Raw genomic sequence first — 23,661 nt, forward strand, 5'->3', positions numbered from 1 at the left:
GGTTGAAGTAAAATGGGATTTCCGTAGATTTTCTCAGTCTTCCTGTAATATAGTAGTAGGCAACTGTCGATCCTCTAGTTTACATCATGGTGTACATATAAGAAGTCTATTCACCAAGACATTTGATGCATATGCCTAGGTAAGATCATGGAGGACTCTGTTCAGTGCCTCAAAGGTTGTAGCTTCTGCCAGAGAGCAACAGATAAGAACTGTTGCTGAGTGCCTAATGCCTCAGCAAGGGCACATTTCTATCACAGTGATGTCCCTTAGCCTTTCTCCAAAGAAGGATTAACCACAAAGCAGTGGGGACTAGGTTTTTGAGGTGCCCTATATGCAGCTTACTCTGGAGGTTACAACATTGTGATATTTTATAGGAGCTATCCCACCATGGGTAACTCCACTATGTGGCCACTAGGCCCACCAGTCGGATGCAGTTTATGGTCACACACAGGACTTGTAACACAGGTTATGGCACAAAGGCATATATTATATTGTTATAGGCCTGTAGAAGATCTGCATTAGAATATCTCAGCTCTGTTTAATAAGAGGCTGTTAGGATACAGGGGACAAGCGAGTGAGGAAAGAAGCAGCATGATGTTATTACTGCTACCCAAGCCTCTCACAGAGGGGTTTTTTTTGCATTTTGTTTTCACCTCCAGTGCCTCTTTCAGACCTTCTCCAATTCAGTGTGTTATGCTCTAAAAAAGATGGTACAGATCAGACTGCAGGGACCTTTAGATATGAACCACTTACAGCAAGTGCTTATCAGTTTCATACAATCTTTAACTTTTCATATCATTTTCATAACACCATTCCCATTTAAAACCAGATGCACTTTCTTGCCATGACTCAAACAGCATCTGAGTCATGGCAAGACTCAAATGCTTGGATGCAAATACAAATGATTATGAACTGAAGCACTAAAGACACAGGTTTGAAGTGGCAAATAGAAAAGTTGAAAACTCCTGGGCAAGCAAAATGAGTAAATCATTTAACTTGCAAAATATAAATTACATTTCCAATCAATTTGAACTTTTCTGATCTGTTTAAAGATTATGAAGATAATCCCATCTTGTTTCCTTATCTCCTCCCCAGACCAACACTCACCCAGTCATGTTCTCTAATTTTACTCTTTCCCCACAAAATGCAAGCATGTTTTAATAGCTCTCATTATAAGTCCTCATCCTTTATTCCACTTGTTTCGCCCAATGCTATCCCAACTCCCTTCTTCTTTTCCCCTTTAAACTCATTGAGAACACTCATTTATAAACACTGTATGAAGTTCTTTTCCTCCAATTCTATCTCCAATCTGTCCATCCTTTGAACTAAATGGAAACTGTTCTCAAACAACAGATACTCTTTCACTTATTAGATGTCAAAATGGCAATTAGGCCCCTTAGTATGATGGTACTCCACCCTGAAAAACTGTTAACATGCTAACTTTTGTAATATGCCTTCATCTTAGCCTCAAAGCTAAGTCACAAAAAGGAGAAAGGACCTATGTTTCCCTAAAGTTTTTCAGGAATGTGAGCAGAATCTAGCAGGGCGATATTTACGGCTAAATCCCAGTTTGTCTTTATGTGCCTTTGTAGTACTTAACATAGCCAGGAAAATGCAAATTTTAGTACTTCTGCACATTTTGGATTCTATGATCCCACAAGTGAATGAGGAAAGCAGCAGCACGATGTCATTACTGCTACCCAAGCCTCTCACAGAGGGTTTTTGTTGCATTTTGTTTTCCCCTCCAGCACCTCTTTCATACCTTCTCCAATTCACTGCCAAAAGTAAAATAAGCGAGGAACAAATTGAAAGATGGAGGAAGAGGGTAAAAAGTCCTTTCTCTTTTAACCCAATAACTTAATGGTTTGGGCACCTCCACAGGGCCTTTCTAGAATAGGGGCGGGCAATTATTTTGGGCAGAGGGCTGCTTACTGAGTTTGGGCAAGCCATTGAGGGCCACATGACAGGCAGCCAGGGGCAGATATATATTCATTTTCTAAATTTTTTAGGAGACCCGCAGGCTGGATAGAATGGCCTGGCGGGCCACATCCAGCCCATGGGCCGCATTTTGCCCACCCCTGTCCCAGAACAAGATTCTAGGAACCCCCTTGTGCAGAGATTTGAATCTGCATCTCTCACTTCCCAGCAAAAACCACTAACCCCCACCCCCCAAAGCCACAGGCTAGGCATTGATCAGAGATGGGGCGGCCAATTTGCAGCACAAGTGGCATAGGCAGCCTGTCTATTGCATACAGCAGACCAGGGAGAGGACAGGCAGCAAAGTGGCATGTAGGGCAGGAAGCAGAAAGCAGAGCCTCAGATCAGGCAGAGAGCACAAAGCTGAGCAGCAGATAGGGTAAGACAAAGGGATCATAGTGGCACTCATGGGGGCTAATTTGTGGCATGCCTGCCAAAAAGTTGAGTCCCACTGGTTCAGAGCATTCTGACCTTCCCTCTGAAGTAGCCAGAAGAAATAAGGATGACCTAGATGCAGAAAAAGTACCAGTGCTGCATAAAAAGTTCCAATTCTAGGCTTTAGCCGAACCTATATAATTTCTCTTCCAAAATAATATTAACATAGAGAGAACATTTAGTAGGCAACCCCCAAACTACAGGACAAGCTCAGAAGTTCTTATAACAACAGAACTCTGAAATAGAACTAGTCAGAAAATTTCTGATGAACATTTTAGAGTCTAACACAGTGGGCATGTCTACATGTGCGTTTGCAATGCATTAAATTTACTATGCAGTAAGCAGCAATAGGCTGGTGTCTTAAATGTACAGGCAATCTTGGACTAAATTTAGTCCCAAGTCAGAACAGCCTTCCATGTGCCCGTGGCCATTGAGGGGAGCTCCAGCCTCCGGCCACATGGCTGCCAGTTTTTGGCAGCCATGCTGAAGCCAGAGGCAGCTGCTCGCATGTGGCAGCCATCTTAAGGGCTCATTCCTACCTGCACAACCCTGCCCAAACCCTCTTCTGCTTGGGAGCCACGTGCCCAGCACAGGGCCAGAACATGGCAGTAACATACCTACCTTGCTTCCTCATGCCACCTCTGCCCCTGGCAAGCACTGCTGTAGGCCATGGTGCTGGCTCTGCTGGCCCCACTTCACCTCTCCCCCTACCAGGCCCTAGGGCAGCCGTGCACCTGCCAGCCAGGCCCAGAGTACCAGTAGGGGGAAGTTCTGGCTGACCCACTCCTCCTGTGCTTCCTGCTCCAGCCCACCTGCCCCACTGCCCACACACCCTGACCCCTTGCCCATCCCCAGCACCACTCCAGGATACACACATAGGTCAAATAGTACAAACTTTATTCATGGAACAAAACCACCCCATCCCTCCCTTCCACCTCAACAAACACAGCCCCCTCTCCCCTGCCCACTACACAGTAACCCTCCACCACCCTCCACACCCACCAATTATAAAAAACCCATTCCCCAAACTGCAAAGTCACTTCAGGTGTCTGACTCATCCCTAAGTCCATCTGCAAGGGGCTCAGGGGTGGGGCCACCCAGGGTGGAGGCCTGGTGGCAGGTGGCCAGCACCCTGGCCACAGGAAATGCCACCATGGGTCCAGGGGCTGCTGCAGAGCCCAAGGATGCCTACAGCTGGCAGGCACTGCATCAGCTCCTTGATGATGCTGCTGGGGCCCTGCTGCAGGGCGGCAGACAGGACCCAGGGGCCCTGTGGGGCCGGGGTGGGGGATCAGGTGCTGAGGAGCGCGGGTGCAGCCTCTGCTGGGAAGCCTTGGGCAGCAATCTGCTGCTCCAGCAGCGCAACACACTGCCACTCCAAGATTACCAGCTCAGCCCCTTGCTCTGCATATGCCCAGAGCTGCACCTCCTTCTGGGCAGTCCCTTAGGTGAGGGTCTCTGCCTGCCATGCCCGCTGGTTTGCCACCCACCCCTCCACAGCCACCACCAGCTGCTGGACCAAGCGGGTCCAGTCAGGGAACTACAGGCCAATTAGTTTGACTTCAATCCCTGGAAAGATCCTGGAAAGAATCATTAAGGAAACTATTACCAACATCCTAACAGAAGGTAATATTTTGAGAGATAACCAACATGGCTTCAAGGTGGGTAGATCTTGTCTGAATAACCTGATCTCCTTCTATGACCAGGTGACGCATCACCAGGACAAAGGAGAAGAGGTGGATATCATATTCTTGGACTTCAAGAAAGCTTTTGACCCGGTGTCCCATGATGTCCTCATGGAAAAATTGGGGCCTTGCAGCCTAAACAATTTCATGGTCTGGGGAACTGGCTCTGTGGATGGACCCAGAAGAGTGACAGTTGATGGAACCAAGTCAACTTGGCACAGTGTAACCAGTGGCATCCCCCAGGACTTTGTTCTTGGACCTGCACTCTTCAATGTGTTTATAAATGACCTGGACTCAGGTGTTACTAGCAGACTGGTTAAGTTTGCTGGTGACACCAAACTACGGGGAAGTGCAGCCACCCCAGAGGATAGGTGGGCAATCCAGGCAGAACTCAACAGGCTTGGTGGGCAGATCAAAACCAGATGACATTCAACGCTGAAAAATGCAAGCTGCTCCACACTGGGAGAAAGAACCCCCACCACACTTACAGGCTTGGCAGTGCTATGCTAGCTAACACCGCATCCAAAAAAGACTTGGGGGTCATGACTGACCAAAAGATGAACATGAGCCACCAATGCGATGACATAGCCAGCAAAGTAAACAAAATTCTGGCATGCATCTTCCGATGCATCTCAAACAAGACCCAGGAGGTCATCCTACCACTTCACTCAGCCTTGGTGAAATCACAGCTGGAACACTGTGTCCATTTCTGGGCTCCACAATTCAGAAAGAATGTGGAGAAGCTTGAGAGTCCAGAGGAGAGCCACGTGAATGACTGGAAGACAAGAGGGCAGGCCTTATGAGAAGAGGCTGAGAAACATGGCACACTTTGACCTAAACAAGTGTAGGCTCAGGGGTGACTTGGTGGCAGCCTATAAGTATATAAAGGGTGTGCACCGGGAACTGGGAAAAAGTCTGTTCACCAGAGCAGCCCATGGGAAGACTAGATCCAATGGTTACAAAGTCTTGGAAAACTGTTTTAGGCTGGACATAAGGAAAAACTTCTTTACTGTCCAAGCTCCCAGGGCCTGGAATAAACTCTCCCCAGAGGCGGTGCAGCACCTACTCTGGATTTCTTTAAGAAACATTTGGATGCCTATCCTGCTAGGAGCATTTGATCCCTGCTGACTGCCTGCTCCTTGGGCAGGGGGCTGGACCCGATGATCTTGCGAGGTCCCTTCCAGTCCTAATGTCTATGAAATCTGTGAAATCTATGAAGGATGTGGTGGTGGTGTTGCTGGCATCTCTGGGTGGCTCCAGTGCTAGGTGGCCGTGACTCTGCAGTAGAGGTCCTGCAGGCCTCTGCAGCAGAGGTCCTGAGGGCCCCTCAAGCCTCTCCCCATGTCCAGATATTGACCCTGAAGCAGCAAGAGATATAAAGCTTTTGTGAAAATTTGCAATGTTTGAGAGATAAGATGCTGTGCTCTAGGGGGCCTGTGCTGCCTGGCCTCAGATCAGAGGGCAGCAGAGTTTAGGAGCCCAGGGACCATGGTAAGCTGGCTGGGCAGGCCTGGGCCCAGGGGAATGCTGCCTGAGCGCCCTGTCTGTGCTTACTGCCTGGGGCCCACTAGTGGGCTGTCTGCCTCCCCTGCTGTCTTCCCAGGGCGGGCCAGGCCAGGCCAGACTGGCAGCTCTAGCCCCCACTGGCCCATGCCTCTGCTTTCGCAGGCTCACCGCTGGGCTTTGCTGCCACCTAGCCCCTGGGCTTAGGGTGTGTGGGGCTCCAGGACAATGGGGATAAGGGGCTGTCTGTGCCCCTGCCCTCCATCAGGGCGTGTCTCAGGGGAGGCGCCCCCCTTGCTGCGCCACCGCTGCCCCATGTGTGTCCCTGCTACGTGTGCCACAGGCAGTAAACAATGGGCTGTTTGTGCAGGTGGAGGACTGCCCCAGCTACTATGCCCTGCTGCTTGCTGATCCTGATGGTGCCCTGGGCACCTACATTCCTGGATATGACAGTGTGGGGGGCAAGTCCAGTTGCCCCACAATGTCTGCCACCATGTGGAGGGAAACCTGTTGCAGTGCTACACATCCCTGTCCCCGGCTGCCAAGGAGATCACCACCAGGGTTGATGTGTATTTCAGCGTGTGAGAGGCCTGTGCCCACCCAGCCACAGGGACACAGCCTGCTCAGTAAAGTTCTGACCTGTGTCCCACCTCCCTGTGTGCTGTAGGAGGGAACCTGGGGGCAAGGGAATGAGGCTAGGCAGAGCAAGGCTGGGGTTGGGGCCGGGGTCAGAGGCAGGAGTGTGGACTGGGCATGGCAGGGCCCACCCCCCAGTGTAGGACTTACCATAGGTCCAGGGCTGGAGAAGCTGGCAGCTTGGCATGGGGCTTGCCATGCCAGGCGGCATCCAGCTGTGCCCAGTGTCTACAGCCTACAGTGCGTTGGGAGCTGGCACCCAGCCAGGGTCTCCTCCCTCGGAGAAGCTAGTGCTGCTGGCAGCCAGTGGTGGTGTGGCTGGCTGCTCCTCATAGGCCGCTGTGGAGAGGGGCTGCAGCTGAGGCAGCCACTGGCCAGGGCTCCCTGGGCTGCCAGTGAGTGCAGGAGCTGGGCCGAAGTGCAAGGCAGGGTGCTGGAGGCCTGAGGTCCCCTCTCCCAGTGATGAGTCACTGGAGTTGTCAGACTGGGGTGCGGGCGTGACCTCCTGGGGTGTCAAAATGTGGGTCAGCTCCCACATAAAGGGCATGGTCCTGGGGGCCCTACCAGACTGGCAGTTGTGGCTGGTCACAATAACCCACTAGGCCTGCAGGGCCTTGACCTTCATAAGGCACTGCTGCGCTGACTGGGGGGTGGCCCTGCGTTCACATCCCAGCTGCTAGGGCCTCATAAATGTGAACACTCGAGCACCTGTCCTGGGTGAACTACCTCAGGACTTCCTCCCCACCCCACAGTGCCACAAGGGTACGCATCTCCTCCTAAGTCCAGTTGGTGACCCTGGGGCTGTGAACAGGTGGGTGCCTGTGGGCAGGGCCAGGGCTGGACATGGGGGAGGTGGTGGACACACTGTCTGACTGGGCCTGTGCAGCTGGTCCTGTAGGGATGGCCCTAGAGAGTTGGCAGCAGTACCCCTGACTTGGGCACGGCTAGGGAGATGCAGCTGTGCAGCTGAGGTGCTTCACTATGGTCCTGCAAAGAGGGCCAGTACCCCTGGTGGAATCACTGGGCTGGGCAAGGACTGCACCAGAGCGTACAGGCTCCTGGAGTGTGTGCTCCACAGAATGAAATGGTTGCAGGCTTTTCTACCCTGCAGCTGGGGGCAGGAGCCGGGGCCTGGGCTCCAGCTGGCTCGCTAATGGCTAGGCAGACTGCACAGTAACTAATTGGGCATAAATTTGATATCTGTATCATGCAATTAGGAAATTTATACACACATCACCACAATGCACCATATTTACTGTGTAGCACATGTAGACATACACCCATACTGTGCAGTAATTTTGGTTACTGTGCATTAAAAGTACACCTGTAGATGTACCCAGTGGTGCTCAAGCTCTAGCCCACAGTCTGAATCCAGCCCACAAGGCCGTGCCATCAGGCTAAAAAATCTGGTGGCACTATTTGGTGGGAATCCTATGAGCCAGATTGTTAGGTACAGCGTGCTAGATTAGACCTGAGCATGGTGGGGTAGAGGTTCTGGGTCACTCCATGGCTAGATCGAGCATGTGGAGTTGAACCCAGGCCAGTGTGGTGGATTGCACCTGTGGACACACTATGTGCACAAACCCCATGCTGGATCAGGGCTGTGGATCAACCCCACATGCAGCATCTGGCCAGTGGGCCAAAAGGTGGAGCATCAGTGGTTTAAACTCTTTTGTTTGAAGCATCTTGGGCTCAATGAACCTTTACAGAATACAGAAGCAGGTTCTGACAAACTCCTGCCTAGATTGCTGGTAGTCAGTCTCAGGGTTAGTGATCTGTCAAGCTGTAGGAACCTACTGGCAGGTCTGCTCTGCAGCCATGAAACTGGAAACACTGGGACTACAGTGCCAGGGGAGCCTGCCTGGTAGGTCTGCTCCAGAGTTGGAAAACCTCCTTCATCTGGTTAGGGAAACTGATATTGGTTTGAAAAAATAGAGACCTTTTATAAACCTCATGGAGTAAAATTAAAGGATTGCATATCGGCAGTTTAAACGTATGTTGTAATTAAAGATCTTTATGACCTAATTTTGTGGGTCAGAAGTTAAGTAATTCAAAAGGCAGGAAAAACAAGGTTGTGCATGAATTTATGCTGTGTATACCAAGTGAAAAGTAGAAAGTACTTGCGGAAAAGGCATCATCACAGCTGGATCTTAAATTGAAACAATGATCCATACTTGCAGAATTATAGTGGCTGCTAAGTCACAAATACTTTGCTAGTCCCAATGATGTAATTTATCTGTTCAATGAAACAATTTTAGAGTTCAGACATTATAAATGTATTATAACCCAGCAAATAATTCATCTCAATGTCCTCTTTTTTAGGTTTCATTCACTTCTGGAATTCTGTGTAATTCAGGCTTTTCTAAAATTTCCCATGCAAAATAACTGGTATTCTTTGATTATCTCTAACAAATAATACATTTCTTAAATTCTTTATAAAGTTTAAGAAAAAAACAGAAGGATGAGAAAGCATAATAGTGATGTACTTGCTGCTGCACAGAAACTGCCACAGTAGATCAGCCAATGGTCAATCTGTCTTTATGAACACTTTAAGAATAACTTGCTCAAAAGAAAATTTCTATCCAGCTCCCTTTGATCCAGTTAGTAATTTACTTATGCCCTGAAGTACAGTGGTTTGTACCCCATGTTGAGGAGTGTTTAATTTTTCATATTTTTGGCTCATTATCCAAAGTAACTTGAAAACAAGTGCTTTCAAATAATTTAGGAACTTTTGAAAAAGCTCCATTATATTTTAACCATAATTATATTATGCACACATGTAATGTAAACATAATTTTTTTTCTAATGTCAAGTATATCTCATAACAATGAGTTCCAGATATTTACTATGTATTATGTGAACAAAGTACAGTATTTAATTCTATCAAAATTATTACTTTTTAAATTAAAGTTATTTTATTCTTCTGTTAGGAGAGGATACATAGGAATGTCAGTCTTTAATCTCCTTTCTAAGCAAAATAATTTAATTTTTTCAATATTTCTTTTTTCACAATTTTCTCCAGACCTTTAACCATCCATTCACCTCTGTTTTTTCTACTAGTCAAGTCAAGTCAGTCCCAAGGCTGCAGTGACCTTTGGGGCATCTTTGATGTAGTAATAACTTTCCTTCATTCTACCCTGTCTTTTGCAATCCTTGTACAATCAGTCAGTTTTAATCCCACCCAGTTTCTGATGCTGATGGTCCAGCTTGTCCTAGGTCTTCATCTGTCCACAGCACCTTGCAGGATGGTGTTAGTAACATGTTACATGTTCAAACCATTGCATCTTTCTCCTTCTTATGATTTTGAGCAAGTATTCATATTTGCCAATTTCTTGTCTGAATTGATCTTTCATAAATTAATTTGTTGTGTGTGCAATGTAGGGTATGTGTGGAAGTCTTCTGAAGCTCTGCATTTCAAAGGTCTTCAAACAAGAATAGCCATCACCATTGAACAACTTGCAAAGCTAAAGAAAATCTGGACTAGCAGCAACATCACAATGAAAATGAAACTCCATCTACTATATGTTGTTGTCATTTCAACAAGTGTTGCGAGGGGGTTGTGATACCTGGACACTCACTAGGGCACTGAGAAAGTAAATCGAGACCTTTGAATTGTGGTGCTTTCTACAACATCTTTTGAAATTGGATGACTAAAATGAAATGCAGTGATCCAGCAAGGATATGCAATATCTAATGATAGTATATTCTTAATAATATATTTAAGAACATAATAATTGCCATTTACTGGGTCAGACCATATGTCCATGTTGTCTAGTAACCAGCGTCACACAGTGGCAGAGAGTGGATGCTGAAAGGGAGAGCGAACAGGATATGACCAGGGTTTTTTCCCCATTGTTCCTCTCTCCATTTTAGCCTCCAGCATTAGGGTGTAGGAAATTCTAATTCAGAGGCTGTACCCCCTAACTCCAATGCTCAGGTGTGACGCATAGGGGGTGAATGCAGGTGCACTTGCACCCTCTGAGTGTGATGGTGCACCCCCCACAAAAAGGCACTACCAATATTGCTGGCGGCATCTGTGGGCGGTTGCCACTTGCCACCCTGCCACCAACAGCGCCAGCAGCATCTGTGGCCAGTCCACGATTGTCACTGGCTGCTGCTGACTCTGCTGGCAGCATCTGCAGGTGGTCACCAACCTATGGTCGGTGCTCGCCACAACGCCCCCCCCCAACCGCTGACAGCGCCGGTGGTGTCTGCAGGAGTGCCCACTTACTGCCGCCATGCTCCCGCTGCTGTGCAACCCCAGCTCCCAAGGGCACACATCATTCATGCCAATGCTCAATAGCAAGTGATGATCCTTTCCTCCAGGAAACTGTTCAATCTCTTGTTGAATCTGTCAGCTTTCACAACATCTGGTGGCAATGAGTTCCACACTTCAATTACATGCTGTGTGAAAGAGAACTTCCTGCTGTTAGTTTTAAACTTACTACCTACTAGTTTCATTTTGTGATCCATACCTTTTGTATTGTGCAAGATAATAATAAGAAATCCTTACTGAGTCTCTTTACCATGTAGTATTTTATAAACACATATCAGGTCCCCTTTCAATGTCTCTTTTCTAAACCGAATAGGTTAGTCTCCTTAGCCTCTCCTCCTATGGAACCCTTCCACACCACTAATCATACTTGCTGTCCTTCTCGGTACCTTTTCTAGTTCTTCTATATCTTTTTTTGAGGTTTGGGGACCAGACCTAGGCATAGTATTCAAGATGTGGATGCCCCATGGATTTATAGGGGGCATAATGATACTTTCCATTTTGTTTACAATTCCCTTTTTAATAATCCTTGTATTTTGTTTGCCTTTTTGATGGCTGCTGAACACTGAGCTGATGTTTTTAGTGAACTGCCCACAGTGACTCCTAGATCTCTTTTCTGTGTGGTAACAACTAATGTAGAGCCCATTATAGGGCACCTGGCTGGGGTTTTATGACCCCTCCCACCCCCAGTGCTCATTCCTGCCCATGGCGGGGGGTCGGACTCGATGATCTGTCTAGGTCCCTTCCGACTCATGATTCTATGATTCTGTGACAGTTTGGGTATAGTTCGGGTTATTTTTGCTCAGGTGCACCACTTTATACTTATGTACACTGAATTTCATCTGCCACTTAGTTGCCCACTTGCAAAATCATGCCAAATCCTTCTTTAGTCCTCACAGTCCCTGTTGGTCTTTAAAACTGAATAATTTTGTGTCATACACAAACCTGGCTACCTCATTATTTCCCCTTTTCCAGATCACTTACAAATAAGTTAAATAACACCAGTCCCAATACAGATAGATCCCTGGGAGATTCTGCTGTTTACTTCTTTCCATCCTGACAACTCACCATTTAAACTCACTCTTTGCTTTCTATCTTTAAACCAATTTCTAATCCGTGCATGGAAATTCCCTGTAATCCTGTGACTAGCTATTTTAGTTAAGAGCCTCTGAATCGGTACCTTGTCAAAGGCTTTTTGAAATCCAGATATACTATGTTAACTGGATTGCCCTTATCCACCTGCCTATTGACATGTTCAAAGAACTCTAGTAGGTTGGTGAGGCATTATTTCCCTTTGACAAAGCCATGTTGGTCCCTCCCCAGCAAGTCATGTCATCCATATGCTAAACAATGTTTATTTTTATTATTGTTTCTACCAATTTTCCAGGAACAGAAGTTAGGTTCACTGGCCTGTAGTTCCCTGCATCCTCTCTAGAGCCTTTTTTAAATACTGTAGTCACATTGGCAACCCTCCAGTCCTCTCATACTAGGCTGTTTTTAGTGATAGGTTGCATACAGTTAGGAGTTCAGCAATTTTTATTTGAGCTCCTTCAGGACCCTAGGGAGTACTGAGTCCACAATAATGCCTTTTTATTAATAGTACATAATGCCTCACTTTTTAATGAGGTCTAAGGGTTTATCTACATACACATTCCTACTAGGACCTCCCTCAGGCTCCAGCATTTTTAATTATAACCAATGATCTTTTCCTAAAACACCACAGAAATGATTACTACAGGAGAAATTCAGATGTTGTTAGAAATGTTTAAATGATTCCTATTTAACAATAAGGTTTTAAAAATAAACAAATATTCAGGAGAGATTGGTTAGTTGTTCCCTCCTCCCCCCCATAAAGCTTAGTTAATTGTTGTAAATTAATTTTAACTGATATTTATAATTCTACCTGAAAACTGTTCTGATTCAACAATACAATTAGGTTTCCTCTGGATATAAAAAGAGAAAACTCCAGATAAACACAAAACCAAACTCTAACAACTTTAGCTAGTACAGATCTTCTCTTTTTCTAATTTTGCATGTTTGATGAACAGAATTGCTAAAAGTGACAGATGAGTATCTGATGGTGATATCTACAGCTGCAATAAAAAGATAGTGTGTGGGGAGGGGTGTGAGGGTGGACTGAGGTTTTCAAACATCTACCGGGACAATTAACCAACAGACTGATAATACAGATATTGGGAAAATCTATGCTCAATATAGAGAAAAGAGAAACTATTCACCTTTGCCTATGGTACGTTTAGAGGACAGGGTATATTTGTATTTAATCCCTTATGAAACATGGTTTTGGCTATGGGTTTCTCATATTCTTATAGTGAAATAGCTATACAATCAGAAACATGTTTCAGAGTTGCTATTTCTGTTCAACAGGATTAATTATATTTTTTAAAATTTTAATTCTATATAAAATATCTGTACTAATATATGATATACTGGTATTAGCAATAAGATGAGTGAATAATTTGTACCAAATAATTTGTTAAATTTTACCTCTGACTTCACCTACATTGAATTTATTGCTATACATACAGGTTGCAAACAGGTTTGCAAATATTTGAATCTCAAAATTGCACTATAATGGTAAGTACATGGGGGTTTTTTCTTTTTACTGTTCTCTGGATGATTTATATCATGTTTTACCTCTCACAATCAAAGATCCTGGCAGATGTTCAAATGATTTTGCCATGGGATTTGAGGAATTTTATGCTCTGAAGCAGCCCTGAACCTTGGGTCTCAGACCAGGGGCTGCCTCTGGGGATCAGATGGGAAGCAGCACCAGGTCTCTGGTATGGACTGGGGAAGCCCTCTGGGGATGGGGCATGGAGCCTGGTTCTCGGGTTCATCCTGATTCTTGGTTTCTGGTGAAAGTGTGCACCTGGGGACCAGGTTGCTTTCTGGTCACCAGCTGCATGTGTGTTGTTTCTATGTCACAGCATGAGCAGGTGGCAACCACGGAGCTCCCTGATCCCATGGCTTCTGTGCTGGGGTACACTTAGCTGGGCATGAGGTAGCCTGGGTCCTCAGCTGTTCTTGCTCCAGATCCTGCATTAAGCTGTACAGTGTGGCTTTAAATGACTGCACAGGGGAACCCATAGGTTCCCAACGCAGGGACATTTAAAACCTCACGGTGCAACCTGATGTTGGGTTACATGCCACACATTCAAATTACAAACCACATTAATATTTTACATTAAATGCATAACACACCTGTGGCTGGTATGCCATTTTATTGTATTATAAATTGGCTGAATGTGTGTCATGTTGTAATGTCTGCTAGGGCCCAAACAAAATCTGAACTTCATTTTAGAAAAATATTTTTAATGAAAAATTCTAAGTTAAATTAAATTTATAAGTATTTGTGTTAATACATTTTGATTAGTTGAACATTTGTGAAAAACCATATGCAAAGAGGTCACAAACAAGTTTAACTCAAAAGTAATTTTAACATTGTAACCAATGGTCTCTGAACTTACTGTCATCATCGTATATTTCCCTTTGCCCAATGAACAGTATCCCAAGGTTCTGACCTCTATTATCTGGAGAAGTAGAAGTCACAGATCTGCTCAACACACCTTTATTTCCAATATCTGAAGGGCAATACTGTATTTTTTAGTTTTTTCCTCATGGATTTCATTTAACTTTAGTTGAGGCAGACTTGCTTCTTTGCTCCTAAATGAATAGACTGTGAATTCATTCCACTAAGCTTTAAAATGTATAAGCACAGGAAGACAGGAATGCTACAATTAAATGTACAATACAGTATGACACTCAGCATGGTATGAACTTTGCTACTCAACACATACACAACTTGGGAACACAGAGCTGGTAGATAAAGATGGCACAGAGAGACTAGGGTTTTATTTCATAGATTTCATAGATATTAGGGCTGGAAGGGACCTTGGAAGATCATTCAGTCCAGCCCCCAACCCCAGGGGCAGGAAGTCAGCTGGGGTCAAAGGATCCCAGCAAGATAAATGTCCACACGTCTCTTAAAGGCGTCCAGAGTAGGTGCTTGCACCACATCTGGAGGCAGCCTGTTTCAGGTCTTAGGGGCTCAGACAGTAATTAAGTTCTTTTTTATGTCCAGCCTGAAACAGTCTTGGAGGAGTTTGTAACCATTTGACCTTGTCATCCCTCAGGGCGCTCTGGTGAACAGGCGTTCCCCCAGGTCCTGATGTACACCCCTTATGTACTTATAGACAGCCACCAGGCCCCACCAAGCCTGTGATTTTCCAGGCTGAAGAGTCCCATGGCTCTCAGCCTCTCATCATAAGCTTCTCTGGAGCGAGGTTTACAAACTAACCAGTGAACACACACTAATTTGAGTTATCTTGCCTATAAAATGGATGCTTACAATTTTTTTTAATTGTAAATTTCAACATCGTGTAAAATACTCCTGGACAATAGTTTTACCAGAATTAAGAAAATGGGATGGATCAGAGGAAAATATATACAGCCTCTTTTTAAGAGTTTCCCAGTGTCTTTCACTCTTCCAGATTAGATGATGCAAGGGCCAAGTCTGTGGAGTGTCCCTTCCCCAAATCACCTGCATGGTAAACGGGTTGTTGGGAGGAGCTTCAGCAGCCTTTTAGTAAAACCATGTGTCCTGAATTAACAGGTATGAATATCACAAATTGTAAAGCATGCTAAAGAGGTTTTGCAGTCCTTAACAGGTACAGTAATTATTACATGGACTGAAAAACTCTTCAACTAGGCATGTAGGGTGCCTGTATATGAGGATGGTGGCTGCTCCGATGTGCTGTAATTATTTGACTAAGTCTGCTGGAGTGTGGTAATTACCATGCTCCAGCAGTCTCCTTCATCTTGTGTATCAGTGTCCCCACACTTCAAAATAGCAGCAGGGACACCTGAACTAAAGCTTGTCGAATGAGTTTTAGTTCAAGCGCCTCCATTTTGAAGCATGGTAACTCTTGACACACGAGACACTGGGCATTTTAATCAGAGCAGGTCTTGGACTCACTCTAATTAAAGTGCCATCCCTTCACCCACAGAACACGTGTAAAAGTGCCCATAATGGGTTTCATTTAAGTCACTTCAAAAATGAGGAATTTTACAGAACAAGGTGGACAGTTATAAAGATACATGTGCCTCGCAGCGGTGTGCTTCCCAAGACTGAAAGCTAAATGCCATTAACCAAATAATACAATGTACTAATTCTTTACAAATTCATGTTTGTGCTCATGTTTTAGGAAGGAGGGGGTTATTTCTGCTCCTTCTGAAGTCAACAGGAGCAGGATTAGGGCTCTGCACTTAATTGCTACATTACACAGCAATTAAGCCAAATAAAAAAGCATTAAGGCACGAGCTGAAAACACTTCTGTTTTCATGCTTGCCTGATATAATGCCCTAACAGGTAGCTGTTTTATCCAAGAGAAGAAAAAATTCAAATCCATAGTTAAAAGAATTTCCTATTTTCAAGTAATTACCCCACGTGGAGTTGGAGATTTTTTTCCTGCTTGTGTTTGTCCACTTGATAGAAGAGGAGAAGAATCTGGCACTAATCCCAAAGACTGTTCCTCTTCATATTCTGCTGAAAAGATAATATGAGACTAAGGTCATGATCCAGCTTGTCATGAAAATTATGTAATTAAAGTGTGTTTAATACAAATGTGTATTTAATTTGAATGGAAATTAAATTATTATTCAGTTACCAGTAGGACATTAACTAACACTGGTTAAATATTTTTGTAACAGTTTTCACAAAAAAATGTACATTTTTTCATCAAAAACTTTTCCGGGTTTCTTGAAGCCTGTTTTTCAGCAGGATTATGTACATTAGCAGACTTCTTATATCTAAATTTATAAATGGATAGCAAATATTTAAAAAAATTAGACATTTGTGGGTAAGAATACCATGTGCACCTGTAGCAAGTATAATTCAAAGGTTATCCAATGCACCATTACAGACTACTCATGATGTTATAATGCAGCAGAGTGTGAAATTAAGTGAAATAAAGTTATTTTGAACAATTTTCAAGGTTTGGTATAGTTTTTTTTTCATCTTTCCCAAGCCATATAAGTCTCTGCTGAAGATCAGATAACTGAAGAGTTGATCCCTTTTGATTTGATCAGGTTAAGGTTGTCTCATCACCAGTAGTAATACAAGTTTAATAAAAGAAATTGAATTAACCTAGCACGCTTATTGTCTTAAGAGACATCGCAATGAATTTCCACCTTTTGGGTCTGTGCTTTTAGAATGTGACCAGACATGATGTTCCATCATGTAAAAGTTCAGAATTGACAGTTCTGTCCTAGCGACACCTTGTGTATCCAAATATCAGCTGGGCTCTCGATTTCCTCAGGCCCCTGGCAGATGTTCAAACAATGATGGAATGGGAACAGAGTGATCTTATGTTGCATCCCAAATATTGAACCTCCTGCCTTGGGGGGCATAATATTCCTCCAGTCCCAGTCTCACCATTGCTGAGCTGCTCCTAGCCCAATCCTACAAGAGTGCGCTGAAGACAGCTCTGTCTCAGACCCAGGGCTGCCCCCAGCCCCCTGCAGGTTCCCTGAGGTTGCTGGGGCCAACAATCAGCTGATTATCAGGCTAATTCCAAGAGTCAAAGCTGGGTGCAAGACCTAGGGACCACGTCTAAGGAGCAGATTGTTAGACCTAGCCCAGACAGCCAAGGCCCCAAGCTGTTGGGACAGTTCATTATTGGACCCAACTCCAACCAACAGACCTGGGTCCAGTTTGAGACCCAAGGCTGTTGGAGCTGGATCTGACCATCAGGGGATAGCATACTTGAACAATTTTTGGATGTTCTGGGGCACTAGGACCCTGGAATCTGGGAACTTCTCTGCTGCAAGGTCTCCAAGCCCTGGGACATCTAAAAAGCATGGCTTCCACCTGGCTGCCTGCATTTCAGCATTTTTAAGTGCCTTGCCCTGCAGCTTCCACTAAAGATCAGATAACTGAAGAGTTGATCCTTCTTTGATTTGGTCAGGTTAAAGTTCTCTCATCACCAGAATTAATACATGTTTAATAAAATAAAATTAATTACCTGTGAATCCACCTCAATGGAATCCTAATTCTTGGGTCTCCAGCAGCCAGAGCTCCTTGAGTCCTCTACCAGGGAACCTTGTATATCATTCTCCTGGTAGCCGATTTTCAGCATCAGGACTAGGGTTGTCCCAGTCCCAGTGCTGACCCTTGTTCCAATGTCATTGCTGACAACTCTCAGCATTGGCCTGAGGATGCCACATACTTAATTTATGGTGACATAAAAATGAACCACAGAGATATTATACATTTTTCTGTGAAATTAAGTGGCAAACCAGCCACAATGTTATGGTACCATAAATCAGCTGAAACTGTGGCACAGTTACTACACTACCACATTAATCACACAATAACTGTAACATGTGCCAGGGGTTTAAGTCATATGGGAATATTTTAATTTTATTTTGTATTCAAGTTTAGGCTGTATTAGTGTTCTGCAAAGGTTGTTTTAATGATTAGGACTCAGGAATAAATTCAGAGCTCACACTTGGGATTCTTGCTTTAACTGCTATTTCTTTTCTTTATAACCTCAGGATATAATTCAGTTATCAGGGGATGAAACTTTCTCCATTGGGGGTGGAGGAGTGGGAATTGGGACCTGTGCTACTGCACTGGCAATTTGGCTTAATTGAGGAGCTATTACTTAATGAAAGGCTGAAATGCCTATGAACTGTTTAGATCTTGTGGGAGCCCCAAAGAACTGCCAAGATGGTATGTGAACCAGGTGGTTGCATGTGGTAAAGAGGAGGGGTAGAGGTTGGTAACAGAAGTAATACTGTGAGAACAAGAATGTATCATTGTAGTGTCACTACATTTCAGACTTAGAAAATGCTACATGTTCACATGCTAAATGTTTATCTTAATTTAAACTGTTTATGCATTGCAGTGAGTTTTTGACTTGTCATATGTGCACTATATAAACTTACATATTTGTAGTAATAAGCAGTATAACTTGGTAAAATCTTGGACTATCAGTTAAACCCATACCGGTATACCAGGAAGAGCAGTAAACTTACTTTCACCAGCCACATAATTAGCTGGAAAATAACCTTGCTGTCCATTTGCTAGGCTGCCAAACCACCAGTTATCATTATCTTTGTATAACACTTGGATAATGTCACTGCGATGGATGGTTAGCTCATCTGATCGATGCGCTGTGTAGTCATAAAGAGCCACTACCTAAAAGAGAGATAAGAGCACCACAGCTTTATCACAACCATGCCACAGAGAAAAAAGCGCAACATTCACTTCCTCTTGCAGAAAAGCAGCTGAAACCAAAGCTGCACTTTGGTAAAAGCTGAGGCTGTCTCAAGTTTTGCTAATGGGATCAGGGGTGGTGGGAACGCAGCAGGAGAAGCAAGATAAAGGACTGTGGGATTGCAAAAATGGTAAAGAACATTCAATACACTAAGATTAGCTTCAAAACAGCAGCTGTTAGTTTTATAAGCAATTTACTTACGAGGCAAAAAAAAAAAAAACTCATACATTCATTTTCTCAGAATTGTTACACCACCTTCAGATCCCACTCCATGAGTGTGTGCATAAAGCATATGCATTTGAATAAATGCTCCAACAATGTGATGATTTTACTAGAAAGAAAACTCAGACGGAACAATGTCATTGTATAGCTTTATTCTGATCCTTTCAATTATTTGTAACATTTTGTTTTGAAACAAATACTTGGCTAAACATTTGTATACTGGACACACATATTATTAACTACAAAATATAACTATTTACTTTGAAACATACTGCACTGCTGCATCAATACTTCACTCCACAGAAATTTTAGAGGTCTCCCCCATGCTTCACAATGCATAGAATATACAGCCATCAATCAGAACCCTTCTATCTGCCCTGAAAATAAAAATATGATGGATCTTTTCTTACTTAGCTCCTACAGCTATATGATCAAGGAACAATTTATATCCCATTTTCGTGAACATAGAACAGACGAGAGTGAAAAACACAGAAGGTTTGAAAGGATATTGGACCCCCTATCTCTCCCCTATTCTGTCAAAAATGGCAACCTTATATTGTGCTCTATTTTGCACAAAGTATTTATTGATGAAAGCATACTTACATATAAAAAAATGACCAGGGATACTGCAACAATTGCAAAGTGAAGAGATGAAAATACTTCTATAATCATAAAGTTAATGCATTAGCTTATAACCTGGTCAGCAGAAGAGCATTGAGATCAGCTTTGTTCCTGATAGATAGGAATCTATCTAATTGTACTCAGCTGCCCCAAACACAACAGAAGGAGGAAAGAATGTGAATACCTCCTTCTCTATTATAACTCATCTCCTGCATCAGGAAAGCCAACAATATGATCAGAGGTGACCACTGTCACTGTTGTAGTTAGATGGATACAGCTTACATGATCATGTCCAGTAAGGGGTGCTCTAGGAAAGCCTACTTACTGAGAAGTCTCAGGACTCCTTCATAAGATAGTGAAAACCAAGAGGCCATGTAAAGTAAAAGGAATATAAAAATTCAATTGAATGCAGAAAAATGAAAGGCCAGGCCAAAAAGTGTGTGCGCTGGGGAGTGTGTGGAGGGGGTGGTATCTTATAAAGACTATTAGTATTTCCATAAAAATATTTAGCATTTGTCCAGTATCTGGAAAAAATAACAATAATCCAGTGGCATCACAAAACTGTAATATGCTTTAAAAAAACAAAACCAAAGCAAAGGAAAACGAAGCTAATCAAACACTAGGTATCAGTGTATCCTGTAATGTGATTGGATTCAGGAGATTATGTTATCACTGTTTAAAAACAGAAGTCAAAGCAGTCATTATCTTCAAGATCCCATTGAAGATTTGACTGTCACAGCACACAGCAAATTCATGACTACAAATGGAATCAACAGAAGCATGTAAATAGCTCATAATGTGGTCCAAAGCCATAGGAATGTCCCTTCATGCTGGGGTTTCAAAAATTTGCTAATGTTACAGACTCTCTGGCAAGTCTTGGCTCAAATTCAAACAAATATAATGCACAGAATATACATCAAAATCATGCCAAACTTGTTTTTTTGAGACTGACATGAAACCACAAGTAACATGAAAGCTTTGACCTATGTCTGATAGTTGGGGGTCATCTGAACACTGAACTCTAAAGTGCAAAGTTTCTCTCTATGGTTACTTGGGATCACTCTAAAGTTTATGGTTACTTGGGATCACTCTAAAGTTTAGAGTGATCCCAAGTAAACATAAAGAGAAACTTGACAGTCCAAACCAGGACTATTGATCTCATTTGGCCTTTTGGGCTGAATCCAGACTGCGAAATTTCCCACAAACCTATGAGCATGACAGTGACGTTAATCCCTGCAGCCACTGGACCTACTGTCTTAGTTTGGCTCCAAAACCTGGAGAATTAACATTGCTTCGGCTTGTCCCCTTTTTCCCCATGCCACCAATTGTAGGCACCAGTGGAAACTAAAAATTCCAATTTCAGCAGCAGGTAATTGTGATGAGGAAGCAAGTGGTGTTAACTCTCTGGGGTTCCGGAGCCATGTTGAAACAGCGGCTCTAGCAGCCACACGGATTATCAACTGTTGCTACAGAGGCATCCATGGAGGTGGGTGGTCCAGACTGCAAGAAGCCCTGTGGGCCAGATCACCCAACTCCAGAGGCTGGATCTAGACTGTGGACTTTATGTTTGACACCTCTGTTCTGAATTAATTAATATTTTTATAAGCACAGATGTAGTGTGGCAAGCATAGGGGTAATGAAAAAATTCCATAATACTCACAGTCTCTTGCAGTGGTGCAGAGCTATTCCCTATTCTCATACATGATGCAGCCAGATAGTCACCACTCTAGAAGAAGAAATAGTTTTACAACATTAACATGGAAACCTTTGGTAAGTACTTATTTTGAAGTCTATACTTATTTGTCATGTATTGCAAAAACAATCCACCACCACTAATAAAAAAAAAGATGTAACTCTGCACGTTATGCATATATTGTCATGTTTATATTCTATTATAGTAACTTTTCGTTCTACATGCCCTCATTAGTATGTATATTTGGAGGTTTGGGAGGTACTTGGGTTTGATTTTTACTGTTTGGGGTGGGGTAAAGTATGCAAATGTAAAGAGCCAGGTGGATCAGATCTTTGTGTCCATAGTCATTTCACTGAATCATAGATAATTAGGGAAGGAAAGGACCTCAGGAGGTCATCTAGTTCAACCCCTAGCTCAAAGCAGGAGCAGCCCCAACTGGATCATTCCAGCCAGGACTTTGTCAAGCTGGGCCTTAAAAACCTCCAAGCATGGAGGTTCCACCACCGCCCTAAGTAACTTGTTCCAGTGGTTCACCATCCTCCCAGGGAGAAAGTTTTTCCTGATATCCAACCTAAATCTCCACTGCTACAACTTGAGACCATTGGTCCTTGTCATGAATACCATGTGCCCCTGGAGGCTGGGGGCGCATGGCAACTGCCCACAGGTGGCAGCAGCTGTGGCAGGGGTGTGGCTGCAGCAAGCAGGGAGCTCCCACAGGCAGCTGCAGTGAAGTCGGTGGCGGGCGTGGTGAGCACTAACTGGCAGTCAGTGTCCACCTGCAGACACTGCCAGAAGCATTGGAGAAGGCTAGCAGCAACTGGGGAGCATCCACAAACACCACCAGTGGTGTCAGTGGCAAGGGGAAGGGAGGGAGAGGTGACCACCCTCAGGCGCTGCTAGCAGCATTGGTGGCATTTTTTGCAGGGGGTTCACCACTCAGCTCAGGGGGTGCATGTGCACTCATGTGAATCACCTATGTGTCGCCAATGCTCCTTGTTCTGTCATCTGTCACCACTGAGAACAGTCTAGCTCCATCCTCTTTTGAACCCCACATCATGTAGTTAAAGGCTGCTATCAAAGCCCCTGTCTTCTTTTCTGCAGACGAAATAAACCCAGTTCCCTCAGCCTCTCCTGAGAAGTCATGTGCCCCGGCCCCTGAACCATTTTCATTGCTCTCCAACTCTCCAACTTTTCCACATCTTTTCTATAGTGGGGGGCCCAAAACTGGACACAGTATTCCAGATGTGGCCTCATCAGTGCAGAATACAGCAAAATAATTACTTCCCTTTATTTGCTGGCAATGCTTCTACTAATGCAGCCCAGTACGCTGTTAGCCTTCTTGGCAACAAGGGAATACTGCTGACACATATTGTCCACTGTAACCCCCAGGTCCTTTCCTGCAGAACTGGTGCTTAGCTAGTCAGTCCCCAGGCTGTAGCGGTGCATGGGATTCTTCCATCCTAAGTGCATGGAATTGTGGAGTTGGGAAAGGGACAAGAAAAACCTGCTATTCTAGACAAGAATAACTCCTTTGATGCCATTGTAGGCCATCAGATCTTCAGAGGAAAAATGCTTGCCTGCATAAGTCCCTATTGTGGGTTCAGATGAAAACCCACAAAGAACTGAAATCTCTGAGCCTGCTGTTGCTGGGGTCAGGGTGTAACATAGCTGAGAGGTTGCATAAGCAACCTGAAGAGAAACAGTGACCCTCAGAAGCAGTGAGGAGCAGCAGATTCCAGAGGCTGTGCTGCAACAACAACCAGCAGTGGCAAGGAGTAACAGACCCCTGGAAGCAGTGTGGTGTTAATCTTGGCAATGGCAAGGAGCAGAAGACCCCCCTCCCCCCACGAGAGCACCACAGTGGTCCCCAACAGAGGAGATGGAGGAGTGGTGATCCCCAGCAGTGAACTGGTACAGAACTCAAATGTGGGCTTACCCAGCACTTGTCACTTTGGTGAAATTGGTAGAGCCCCCACTGCAGAATGGCAACTCCTAGTGGCAAGGAGCATCAGAGTCCTCCAGGGTGGGTCTCCCAATCTAGCATCTGTCATTTTTGGTAGACCACAAATGGCAGTTCTAGGAAGTATCCCTTCTCAACAGACTGTGCTAAGAAGTAGCTCCCCTGAGTTGTTTTGGCAGTGACTAAGAGAGATTGCTAGGTTTTGGGGGGTTTCAGTGAAATTTGGGGAGGGGGGAGGTTGTATATTTGTCCAGCTTGCTCCTTTAATAAACCCTGTTATAGCTAATATTGTTTGCAAGTGGGGAAGTTTGTTCACTTTGGAAGAGCCAGGTAGCACTTACTTTCCCAGGTTGCTG

At 44.3% G+C, this 23,661-nt stretch overlaps 1 protein-coding gene across 7 annotated transcripts in view; it reads right to left on the reverse strand.

The window, feature by feature from the left end:
• The window catches only part of AHI1 (Abelson helper integration site 1), a 205,637-nt gene that overhangs the window by 37,414 nt on the left and 144,562 nt on the right, over positions 1-23,661 (reverse strand). For 5 of the 7 annotated variants that reach the window (XR_016441408.1, XM_090039835.1, XM_090039817.1 and 2 more), the window contains exons 21-23: positions 21,313-21,378; positions 18,568-18,730; positions 15,972-16,075 (exon numbers count right to left, since the gene is read on the reverse strand). Coding sequence is in view for 5 of the 7 variants with exons in the window: in XM_090039835.1 (XP_089895961.1) it covers positions 15,972-16,075; positions 18,568-18,730; positions 21,313-21,378 (333 nt within the window). In the remaining 2 variants the exon portion in view is untranslated. The remainder of the gene's footprint in view (positions 1-15,971; positions 16,076-18,567; positions 18,731-21,312; positions 21,379-23,661) is intronic. The other 2 variants (XR_016441409.1, XM_090039825.1) reach the window with 1 other exon arrangement.

This window comes from Crocodylus siamensis, chromosome 1, assembly GCF_052110815.1.
Source record: "Crocodylus siamensis isolate JL-2025a chromosome 1, ASM5211081v1, whole genome shotgun sequence".
Taxonomy (NCBI): domain Eukaryota; kingdom Metazoa; phylum Chordata; order Crocodylia; family Crocodylidae; genus Crocodylus; species Crocodylus siamensis.